Source organism: Leucopleurus acutus, assembly GCF_964270905.1.
Source record: "Leucopleurus acutus genome assembly, chromosome: 3".
Classification (NCBI taxonomy): domain Eukaryota; kingdom Metazoa; phylum Chordata; class Mammalia; order Artiodactyla; family Delphinidae; genus Leucopleurus; species Leucopleurus acutus.
In genome coordinates, this window is record NC_139145.1 from 119,212,965 (window position 1) to 119,225,075 (window position 12,111).

General features: G+C 36.7%; 1 protein-coding gene across 1 annotated transcript in view; it reads right to left on the bottom strand.

Moving 5' to 3' along the window:
- The window catches only part of FCHO2 (FCH and mu domain containing endocytic adaptor 2), a 116,347-nt gene that overhangs the window by 66,451 nt on the left and 37,785 nt on the right, over positions 1-12,111 (bottom strand). The window contains 3 exon segments of the mRNA XM_082837231.1: positions 2,778-2,874; positions 3,598-3,696; positions 9,701-9,805. Coding sequence (XP_082693357.1) covers positions 2,778-2,874; positions 3,598-3,696; positions 9,701-9,805 — 301 coding nt within the window.

Consider the following 12,111-nt stretch of genomic DNA (forward strand, 5'->3'; position numbering starts at 1 on the left):
TACACATTTGCTTTTATTCTATCAATACTTCTAAATGCTCTATATAAAAATTCTTCGATTGTTTTTACCTCTCTTAACTGGTTTTCACTTACAATTTAATCTTTACAATGAATTTTAGGGTTTCACACTATTTTGTAGTTATGTATCTCAGCATCCTCATTCTCCTACATATGTAAATTTAGGTAGTTCTATTCTAATTTCTCCAAAGCATGGGCCTTGAGGTCAAGGATCCTGAAATTTAATCCCAGTATTCTGGCATGTACTTAGCTTTGGCAAGTAATTTAACCTCTCAATATTTCCATCATCTGTAAAATGGGAATAACAGTACCTACTTCAAAGAGTTCCTGAAGATCAAAGTTTGCCTGCAAAGCAGTTGACATAGTACATGGCACAAAGTAAGTATTCACTAAATTTAATAATTACTTACTATTCTTTCACCAAGACTTATCTAATAGCAAATCCATCCATTCCAACCTCTTTAACATGCTAACCTTACCATATATGCCCATCTGTTCATTCATTCAACAAAAATGTACTGTTTACACATAATAAAGATAAACAGATGAATCAAAAACAGAACTTTTCTTCATAAAAGCACAATTACTAAAATTTAAGGTAGACAACAACAATGCCAAAAAAAGGTACAAAGTTCTCTGTTTGATGGTGGAAGTAACACATGACCTGGCTTTTTAAGAATTTATTCATTTGAACAATGAGTGGGATATAGCATTTTCTAGAGCAGACATAAGGGCAACTAAGGTACCAAGGGCAAAAGCGGGGTATGGATAGGAAACAGCAAGCAATTCAGGTTGGCTGCAATGGAGGGTGCCAGAAAAGAAAAATGGAAAGTAAGACTAAAGACTGGACAAGGGCAGGGGCTTCCCTGTTGGTGCAGTGGTTAAAAATCCGCCTGCCAATGCAGGAGACATAGGTTTGAGACCTGGTCCAGGAAGATCCCACATGCCGCGGAGCAACTAAGCCCGTGCGCCACAACTACTAAGGCTGCGCTCTAGAGCCTTTGAGCCACAGCAACTAAAGCACGCGCGCCTAGAGCCCGTGCTCTGCAACAAGAGAAGCCACTGCAATGAGAAGCCCACGCACCGCAACCAGGAGTAGCCCCCGCTCGCCACAACTAGAGAAAGCCTGCATGCAGCAATGAAGACCCAACGCAGCCATAAATAAATAAATAAATAAATCTATTAAAAAAAAAAAAAAAAGATTGGGCAAGGGCAGATCCCAAAAAGCTTTGAATCTAAGTCCAGAATCTAAATTTCATTCTGTCTATAATGAAAAGTCAAAGATTTATGAGTAATGCCATTATGAGTTCATAATTATATACCCAAACCATTAATGTGTTACAACATGTAAAACAGACTCGAGAAATCTCTACTGTGCCAGTATTTAGAAACCTGCTGCTGTATTCAATGAGGTAGGTAAGAAGGAAGGTCTGAAGGGAAAAATACTAATGGAATTGAATCAATACAATTTGAAACTTAACGAAACGTGCAAAAAAGGAAGTGAAGATGATTTAGGTTTTAAGCCTTAGCTGTGAACTGCACTGAAGAAAAATGGCTCCCAGACTTCCTTACAAATCACATATTCATTTTTCTGAATTCTAAACTATACTTTAACTGCTTTACTGGACTGAATAATTTTTACCTGTGGAATGAAAACAAGTATCTTGCAAGAATATGGTAGAGTAACCAACAGATTCAAGAAATCTAGAAGACTTGGGACTTCCCTGGTGGCACAGTGGTTGAGAATCTGCCTGCCAACACAGAGGACCTGGGTTCGATCCCTGGTCCGGGAAAATTCCACATGCCGTGGAGTAACTAAGCCTGTGCGCCACAACTACTGAGCCCGCGCACCACAACTACTGAAGCCTACACACCCTAGAGCCTGTGCGCCTCAACTACTGAGCCCACGTGCCGCAACTACTGAAGCCCGCATGCTCTACGGCCCCCGTGTTGCAACTACTGAGCCCGCGTGCTGCAACTACTGAAGCCCACACGCCTAGAGCCCATGTTCAGCAACAAGAGAAGCCACCGCAGTGAGAAGCCCGCGCACCACAAAGAGTAGACCTCACTCGCCGCAACTAGAGAAAAGCCTGTGCGCAGCAATGAAGACCCAGTGCAGCCAAAAATAAATAAAACAAAACAAAACAAAACAAATCTAGAAGACTGTAAGTATGCTGAGCAGGAGAAGAGAATGGTGCTTATTATATTTGATATAACATAACATGCTTATTAAAAGTAAGATTAAGGAAACCCATAATCATTTGTTCATAAAATAGGAACCAGGATGCCTATGCTCACTGGTATATTCCCCAGTGTCTAAAATGGTACCCAGAATACTATTAGCACCCAATAAATAAATTTGTTGAATATAAATGTGAATGAGGAAAGAAAAAAGTTATTAAATTTTACGAAATGTTCTCCACTGGCCTCAATGCTCTGAGGGCTTAATATTCTCTCCCACTCTTTGTCTCATTAAAATGGGCTTCTGTTGCTAACTCTACTTTTGAAAATATAAACTGTAATATATTAATTTAGTAAAGGTATGATAACCACTTTAAGTAGTACTAAATTATTAACTACTGAAGGTCAAAACAAAAACCTAACATACCATCAGACACAAAGTAAATGATATCTGAGATTTCACACAGATTTTTAGGTATCTCCCAAGCTCCATTTTGCAATTTTGGAATTTAAAGGCAAACACATTTGTTACTGGATGGGAAATGTGAATATGTTTCCTTGCAAAGTTTGTCATCTTACCAGGTCTTTCCTTCCCAGTGCCTTTTGACTCAGCAAATTTTTGTATCAAGCTTTCAACTGTAGTGTTAGCCATGTTATTCATAAATTCTTCATGGACCTATTAAAATGAAATAAAGATAAATTTTTTTCACTTTCCATAAATATTCTTACTGTATTTCAGACAAAACTTCCACAAAACAATTAAAATTCATTATACCAAAATATATATATTTTGACCCAGAGCGTTTAAGAACTTTCATTTGCCTAATATGCTCTGTTACCTAACTCTGTTAGTAGATCTATGGATACAAACCACTTTTTACATGAACCCTTAACGTATGGTCTCACAGCCTTAGAAGTCAAGGCAGTGTCCTGTTCCTATCTTTGAGTGTTTTAGGGACATAAATCTTACGATAAATAAAACTTACACAGCAATGAAAATAGTATTAGAACTTTAGTAACCAAGAATAACAGAATTCATCTTTCTCTACTATATTTCAATGCACCCCAAATGTCATCATTAAGGCACTTTTATATTTTTGGAAATTTTCTAAGCACAAGCTCTATAACTTATTGAAGTTGCTATGCTAAATTTTAAAATAGTAAAACTTTGTAATAAAGAAATATTCAAAAATTGTTAACTTCAGAATTTTAACTCCATAATTAATTTAAATTATCATCCTTCATAGGATGGTAAAATCCAGGTTATTCTGTATTTAATACATGTAAATACATATTCTTTACCTGAAATAATTCAGTATCATGTTATGAGTTATGATTTTTAGAGTCAGAAGTGAACATAAAATTCTCATAAATCAGTTCAATAAAAGTAAAAACGTACCTGGCCTATTTGTAAATGAATTTCCTTTATAGCATTTGACAAGGATCCTATAATCTCTTTTATATGAATGAGATGAGTTTCTTCAATATCTTGAAATTTCTGGGTAGCGAATATAAAAAATTACACACACACAGATATATTCTGAAATCAAAACACTTTTTAGAAGTCATCTTAATACAGCTAATCAAATTTGTCAAGTTATCATTAATATTTAACAATGCATCGAAAAATACAGCATCGAAAAAAGTTAACTTTTTGTTACATCATTTCTCAGGCAAATATGACTTTTTCAGAATCAGAAGATACCACAAATTAAAATCTATAATCATGGTCAGAAAATTAGAAGGAGACACTGAAGAGAATAGTGTCAAAAAACCAAGGGAGAAGTATTTCAAAAACTGAAAAACAATTAGTTTGCAGAGCTAAAACTACAGTTTACTTCTTAAGACTTTACAATCTAGCCCATAGACTTTCAAAAAGGTCTCATTCTGGAAATGTTAATACACAGTCTCCAAAAGAGACAGTCTATGGTCAAAGAAATCTGGGAAAGCCTGTATGTATACTCTGTCTCAGCAGTTCTCTACTGAAGGTAGAGATGATTCAGATGACCTGGAGAATGTTTTCAAACTATAAAACAAATAGATCCTCCATGACTACTTAGGCAATGGGCTGGAAAGAGGTAAGAATGTTGTTTGGAAAAAAAATCCCAGGTTATTCTGATATTTACTCCCCAGGAAGAAAACCACTGCTAGACTTGGCTTCACAATAAATGTATTAAAAACTGAAGTAACTGAGAAATACTAAAGTAACAAAACTTGTTTCACTCTGCTTAACCCAGTGTGTTCCAAATTTCTTTGACCATACAACCCTTTTTTCTTCTTCTCTGAATATCTATTAATATCTCACAGAACAATAATATTCCTCAAAACAGGATTTGGGAAATGTTGAACTAGTCATTTTCAAACAAAAATACATTTGTCATTTCCAGTGCACAAACCTGATTACCCACTTTCTTGCCAAATTACATCAGTTCTAAGGAGCAGGCCTAAATGTTTGCTATTTTTCCCTAGTTTATCAAATTAAATTCCCTCACCCCATATTTAATGTCCAATTTTCTTCAGCACTGAGTTACGTGATCAGAAATCACTAAGCCAAATAATCATGTCTATATTTGTGTAAAGGGTCTGAACTTCTAAAAAAAAAATCAATTATGGTGAAATTAGTTTTGGCAGTAATGCAACAAAGTCCAAAAACTTAAATCCATTTTATTCATGAGGAATGATGAGTTAAAATAGAGTGCTTGTCTTGACTAATTTTGACCAAGTCCAATGAGAATACCAATACTGCAAGATCCTGAATTACTCTTAAGAACTGAGGAACATTCAGGAGGAGCATGATCCTATTTTACGTTCATATTATAAGAATTCACCCTCTGCTTAAATTTCTGCAATTTAATGAACAAGATATTTTCTCATAGACAGGTAGTCCCAAATCCAGGAAAGCTTGGTCAAACAGGCACTAATTTCAAACGGATGATCCCTAATTCCAAGGAAACTTGCGCCTTCTTCTTATTCTCTTTTGAAACACCTACATTGAATAAGTCAGATCCCTAATAATTGAGAAATATCTTGAAGCATGAAGCCAAACAGAAACTAAAAGCATGATTCAGCTACAATCTTGAAACTGTGCTTTATTTTTGGTGGGAGGACTGCTAAATATCAGAAATCCTCAAAATTAGTGACTACGAAATAAGTTCAGAGTTATTCAGCCATGGGAATATAGTATCAAGTGTTCGAATATAAATGAATAAATCTTCTTGAACAAATCAGAGTTCTTCCTCCTTGCAATTTCAAATCCACTGTGTTCATATGTACTGTTATATTAGATTTTTTAAAAAGTACAATTTTGTCAGCCAGGAGAGATATAGAAAAGCACTCTAATACTAAAACTCCTTAATCTGAGGGTGTTGCTCAAGCAAATCTCAAATTTCCTTGAACTAGCCATCTAACTGTTCAAAGTAAACAAAATCTCCCTACTGTTTCAAGTTTTTTAAGTGTCATTAACCGACAGTGGTGAAAAGCATAAGCACAGAGTCACAATTTTAATCATGCTTATTCTCAACTCAAATGCAAAAACTTACATCACAAGTACTCCAAGTAAATTCTAACTTCTTTCACCCCAGGTAAATATATGTCCTGCCACCCAAATTTCATTCTCACTAGATTGACAGGACCCTTCCCACTAGGATTAAGTCAACCCGCTTGGCCTGGAACAAAAGGAAAGTAGAGAAGCAAAAGAATTCTTTTCCCTTCTAAATAACCCAAAATAAAGTCTACTGTCTATCAAGAAACAAAAGTTAACCTGTCCTACAGTTGTGCGTGTGTGACAGACAGAGACAAAGAGGGAACACGAGAGAGAACACACATACTCATCAGCACAGTATACCATCAACTTTAAAAGCACCATGGTTAAACATCTGCTCAAACAAATTAATGTTTCCATCTTGGAACTGGCAAGATAAACAGTTAAAATGCAATTTGAAAAAATGTAATGAGGAAGCAGAAAGAGATAAGGAGAGGGAAAGATGAGTGCTGAAGATTCTTTATAAGGTAATATGTACAAACAAAAAACACTGACTCTGGGCTTCCCTGGTGGCGCAGTGGTTGAGAGTCCACCTGCCGATGCAGGGGACATGGGTTCGTGCCCTGGTCCGGGAAGATCCCACTTGCCGCGGAGCGGCTGGGCCCATGAGCCATGGCCGCAACGGGAGAGGCTACAGCAGTGAGAGGCCCGCGTACCACAGAAAGAAAAAAACAAAAAAAAACAAAAAAAAACACTGACTCTACCAATTCTAATTTGTTTTTTCAAATTAAATAACTGAAAGGCAAACATTTTCACTGACAGAAATTAATCATTTTGATAGGAAATTAACAAATCAATAATAACTGCCTTATAAATGAGTGTTCCTAATGATTTAAAAGATAAAAGAGAACTTGCTGAAGTCTACAATGACCTCAGTTGCTATAGAAATTGAAACTTTTTATCTCACTAGAGATGGAGCCTCATTTAACACAACTAAACCCTTCTTGAAACATTATCATTTCCGAGCTGCCATGACATTACATTTCCCAGTTTTATTCCTTCTCTGGCTTCTCCTACTTGGGTTTCAGCATCTCTTCCTCTCCCAAACTGACAATGATGAACCTCTCAGAGCTTGGCCATTATTTCCCCACACTCTATCCAAAGGTGATGTCATTATGGCTGTGTGTACTGTCCAGCCCCTATTTTATAAAGTCCCAATCCTTTATTCAAAACCTTTGGGACCAGCTGTTTTGGAATTTAAATATTTTGGATTTTTAAAAATAAAGATAACATGGTGTTACCATATATCTCATACTACTACCAACAGAATCTGCAGTGGCATCTGTTTATCAAACACTAAAGGAAAACATGTATATTCAGTCTAAGTAGGATAAAGAGACTACAAATTAGCCTCACATCGGTTCAAGTTTTGCTGCCAAATGAGTTCCAGGAAAAAGATTTTTGGTTTTCAAAGCTTTTGGAATTCAGAATTGTGGATAAGGGATGTGACTATTATGTCCAGGCAAGATTACTTACAGCCTCCAAAACTGCCCATCTGATGTCTCCACTTAGGTATACACAGCTCAAAATTAACATGTTCAAACTGAGCATCTCATGCTCTTCCGACCCCTCAAACTAACAGCTCTTCATCTAGCCTTTGCCATTCATCTCTATACACACAGGCTTACAAGCCAAAACCTGGAAGAGATCTTGAATCCCTTTAGAATTCTCCCATTCACCCTACCCCTGCCATCTCCAAATGCATTCACTTGTCTCCTTCTACAAGGCCACCACACTGACCCTCATCCTTCTCACTGGACTATGATACTGCCTTCCAAATTGGATTTTTTTTTTTTTTTTTTTTTTTTTTGTGGTACTTGGGCCTCTCACTGTTGTGGCCTCTCCCGTTGCGGAGCACAGGCTCCGGACGCGCAGGCTCAGCGGCCATGGCTCACGGGCCCAGCCACTCCACGGCATGTGGGATCTTCCCGGACCGGGGCACGAACCCGTGTCCCCTGCATTGGCAGGCGGACTCTCAACCACTGCGCCACCAGGGAAGCCCCAAATTGGACTCTTGATTCTCCTTTGGCCTCACTATAATCCATTCTTCATGAAACTGTCAGAATTAGCTTTAAAAATGCAGACCATATCATGTCACGTCCCTGCATACAGCTCTTCAATGTATTCCAACTGCTCTTGGAAGAAAACCTAAACCCTTACTAAAGCCTGGTCCTTGATTATCTCTTTAACCTCATTTCTAACCACCATCTCTCCTTACTCAGTTTCAGTAAGCATTTTTTACTTTCTAGAATGTGATCTCTCTTTTACACATCTGGGTCTTCACATCCATGGTCTCCAATGCCTAGAACACTCCTGCCCTAGAATGAGTCTCTTACTGATGCTTCGAGTCTCAGTTTTAAATGTTACTTCTCCAAAATGGACTTTCGTTAACTCCCTAATCCAAATTAGGTCAACCCCATTATTCTACCCCATGGAAGCTTGTTCTTTTCCTTTGTAACATTTATAGTAATTTGTAACTTTATATTTAAGCATATATTTAATGTCTGTCTCCCTCCCCTACACTGTATACTCCATGTAGAGCAGAGAGAACTTGTTTTATTTACATACATATTGTATACACCCAGCGTCTAGCACAGTGCCCACAACATGGTAAGTAGAGATGGATGCATTATGCCTGCACACAAGCATGCAAGCCGTCTGTTTCTGAGGTGTGAATCATTCACCACTCCAAGCAAGAAGACTCCCTAGAATCCAAAAAGTCAGACTCATAAAGTCCTTCTCCACACTTACAGAGTGTCTACCATGAGCTGAAAACTGTTTTAAGTGCTGAGGAGACAGCAGTAAACAAATCAATCCCTGCTCTTACAGAACTTATATTTTAGTGGGGGGAAGACAGACAACAAAATATATGGGTAGAAGAGCCAGTGTGCCTCACCATATTTCTAGCCCCTCAAACATGATGACTAAGAATGTTCTAAGAAGAGGTTCCTCCACCAGCCTCAGGGCCAGAGTGAAGAGCTAAGCCATGAGGAACAAGTAGCATGATAAAAAATAAACACTTGCTATTGTAAGCCAGAGATTTTGGGGGTTCTCTGTCACAGCAGCATACCATCCTATCCTGTCTGACACAGTAAATTAAATGCATGGTGTCAGATGATGACAGGTGCTAAGGAGAAAAACAAAACAAGAAAAGAGGACAAGAGGTGAAGGTAGAAGTTTTGGGTATAATTCATAAAAGGCACCCATCTTAAATCTAGGCCTTTAACTAAGGCTCTAAGAACATCAAATTGAATATAATTTATCCCAAGCTTATAGGAGACAGACTTTTTTTTTTTTTTCCAGTATGCGGGCCTCTCACTGTTGTGGCCTCTCCCGTTGCGGAGCACAGGCTCCGGACGCGCAGGCTCAGCGGCCATGGCTCACGGGCCCAGCCGCTCCGCGGCATGTGGGATCTTCCCGGACCGGGACACGAACCCGTGTCCCCTGCATTGACAGGCTGACTCTCAACCACTGCGCCACCAGGGAAGCCCGAGACAGACGTTTTTTAACTGATTGTCTGTCTTCCCTTACTAAAATGGAAGTTCTATGAGAGCAGGGATTCTTGACTGTTTTGTTAACCACTATATCCTCAGCACTGAGTCATTTCCAGTTTTCTTCTTAAGTATAAGTCAATTTTAAAACCCATACATAATCATTACTGTCTTCATCATCTACCAATGTCCTCATTTTCTCCAATGCTCCTTAAACATTCTAGTCAATCTGAATAATCCCTTATGATATTATAACTATTGATTCTTGGTCTTCAATCTCCAAAACAAGATGTATATTTTTAAAACAGCATTATTAAAACACTGAGACTGTGCATTTTAACATTTTTTAATACTAAAAAATTTTATGACAGAAAAATTATATTATTTTTATCACTAATGTAATTTATTATAATTTACAAACAATAAACACAAATATCCTGTTTTAGATTTAAAGCCTTAAAAATACCAACCTGAGCTGTTTCTGTCATTTTCTGTTCAAAATCAGCTTTTCCTAATGCATATTTTTCCACATAGAGTTTATAGGTATCTGTAGCTTTCTTAGATTTAACAGTTGCCTGTAACAAAACAGAAACATTTTGAACTATACAAAATATTTTTTATTTCCTGATATAAGTTTATATGAAATAATAATTTAAGTGCATTTTAAGAAATGAGGCCTATGTTGAGTTCAAGATGACAAAAACTAATACCTTTTTTTAAGTCCTCCTTAGTGGTATTTTTTGTTACAGTTACACAATAATGCAGAAATTAAATGCTAATTCTCTTGTCTGATGGAACGTGCTTTAAAAAGTTAAAATACTCTCATTTTATAACCCAGAGTAAGATCACACAACCACATAATAGTACAATGTTACTAAAAATTCAACAAACAATACTGTGACAATACCCTCAGAATATGCTTGACACTCCTTTACACACCTGTGAGTCTTTCTTCCTTCCACAACAGATATTCCATTTAATGTCTGATCAGTGACTATAAAGCTAGCTCAAAAGTTGAAAAAAAAAATCAATTTTCCTTGAGGTTTCTCAGTTTCCATTGTGCTCCAGAAAATCTATAAATTTGTTTTTAATCATTGCCTATTTTTCAAGAAATTGTTACTGCATTATTATAGTTCTAATTTTATCAAAGTTACTTACTCAATAAAAACTTAATAATATGTTAAATATTAGGCAGTGACGAATATGAATACAAATTATATAGAGATCTTTTCTTCAGGGACTTCATAGAAGAAGTATAACCCATATACATAAACAGCTAGAAAATGGTGGAAAGTAACAAAGAAGTAAAAACAAATTTTATGGAAGATGGACATTAAGGAAGAAGAAAAACTATGTGTCACTTGTAGGTTGGGGCAGACATGTGGCTATCAAGAAATCTGATTATTCTCAAAGGAATGATCAATTTGGATACAGGAAGTTTGAAGGGAAGGGGTGTTGAAGTAAATAAGAGTTTAAAGAAGATCAAAAAAAGAAAAGCTATAGGATTTCAAGATAAAAGATCTCCACTTTCTTGATGAGGTAAGAGGGGGTCTGCTACAAGTGAAGAAGAGTAGGGTAGGGTTGGGAACTTCAGGAGAATAAAGAAAGTTTCAAACCATGGTTGTGGAGGATGCAACTGGTAATAACTACAGGAGTAAAAGTCTTGCAAAGAGCCACTGAGGGCTAAGCTGCAAAACTTGGAATTTGTGCAGAGCCAATCAGAGCCAGTAGGTAATTATCTCCAGCTATGTTCAGGAGTCTAAGAATAAGTATTTGAAACAGAAAGTTGGGTTTACCTGGAGGTTTGGGGTTGGCAAGCGATGCATACAGTCTTATTCTTTAAAAAGGCAACTCTGTACTCTCTCTAAAATATAATTGCATATATTATATTAAACATATATGCTTTATGCTTGTGGGCCTTCTTAAATAAAGAATATAGGATGCCACTTTATCTTGTAGTGTATCAAAACGGTATCTTGTATCAGAACTGGTTTCGGAGCCAAAAGAAACTGGATTCAACTTTTAGCTCTACAATTTACTACCCAGTTGACTTTGAGTTTTATATAGTTCTCTCATTCCTAAAATGGAAATATCACATATTTTTTTTAGAGCTTTGGCACAGATGAAATGTAATTTATGTAAATGCTTGGGACAGGGACTACAAAATAAATAGTATCTGCTATTAAACATCAACAGGAACATACATCATTATATTTTGCTGTTACACTTTGCTGTTATTATATCTAAGAGCTGTTCTAAGCTCTACCCCTAGAGTAAGTGTCTAAAACCTACAATGATTTTCTAGTTTGCTCCTATGGACCTTTTTTTAAACTCTCTTCCCATTGTCTAGCCGTATGACATTATTTTATACTACCGTTAATATACTTCCTCTAACATCCTTGCCCTTTCAAACATTTAACAATTAGATGAGATGGATATTTAGAGTTTACAAACTACCTTCACGGGAAGTCCAGATAACCAAGTTTGCTAGAATTTATTTTAAAAACAATTTTAATGCCATGGTTATCTGAGTTTCCTTTTGGATTTTGTTATGCCAGGAGACTTGGAAGAAGAGAATTTCTTCCAGCTACCTAAATTTTCAGTCTATACAAGAGTAACAAGCAACCCACAGTCCATGGAGTGATTTTTAATGACACAGTCTAGCAAAATGATATATTCCCACTGGGAGCCCCTTCTTCTTTGCTTCTTCTTCATCCTAACACTACTCTTTTCCTCTGCTGCCTATTAAGTTATTGCCTTATAATTTATGTGTCGGCTGTTGATAAATACATGAGCTGTGATCACTCCTAGAAGCATTTGAAATTTGAAAGGAAATTCATAAACAATGGAAAAGTCCCTCAAAATATAACTATGATTGTGT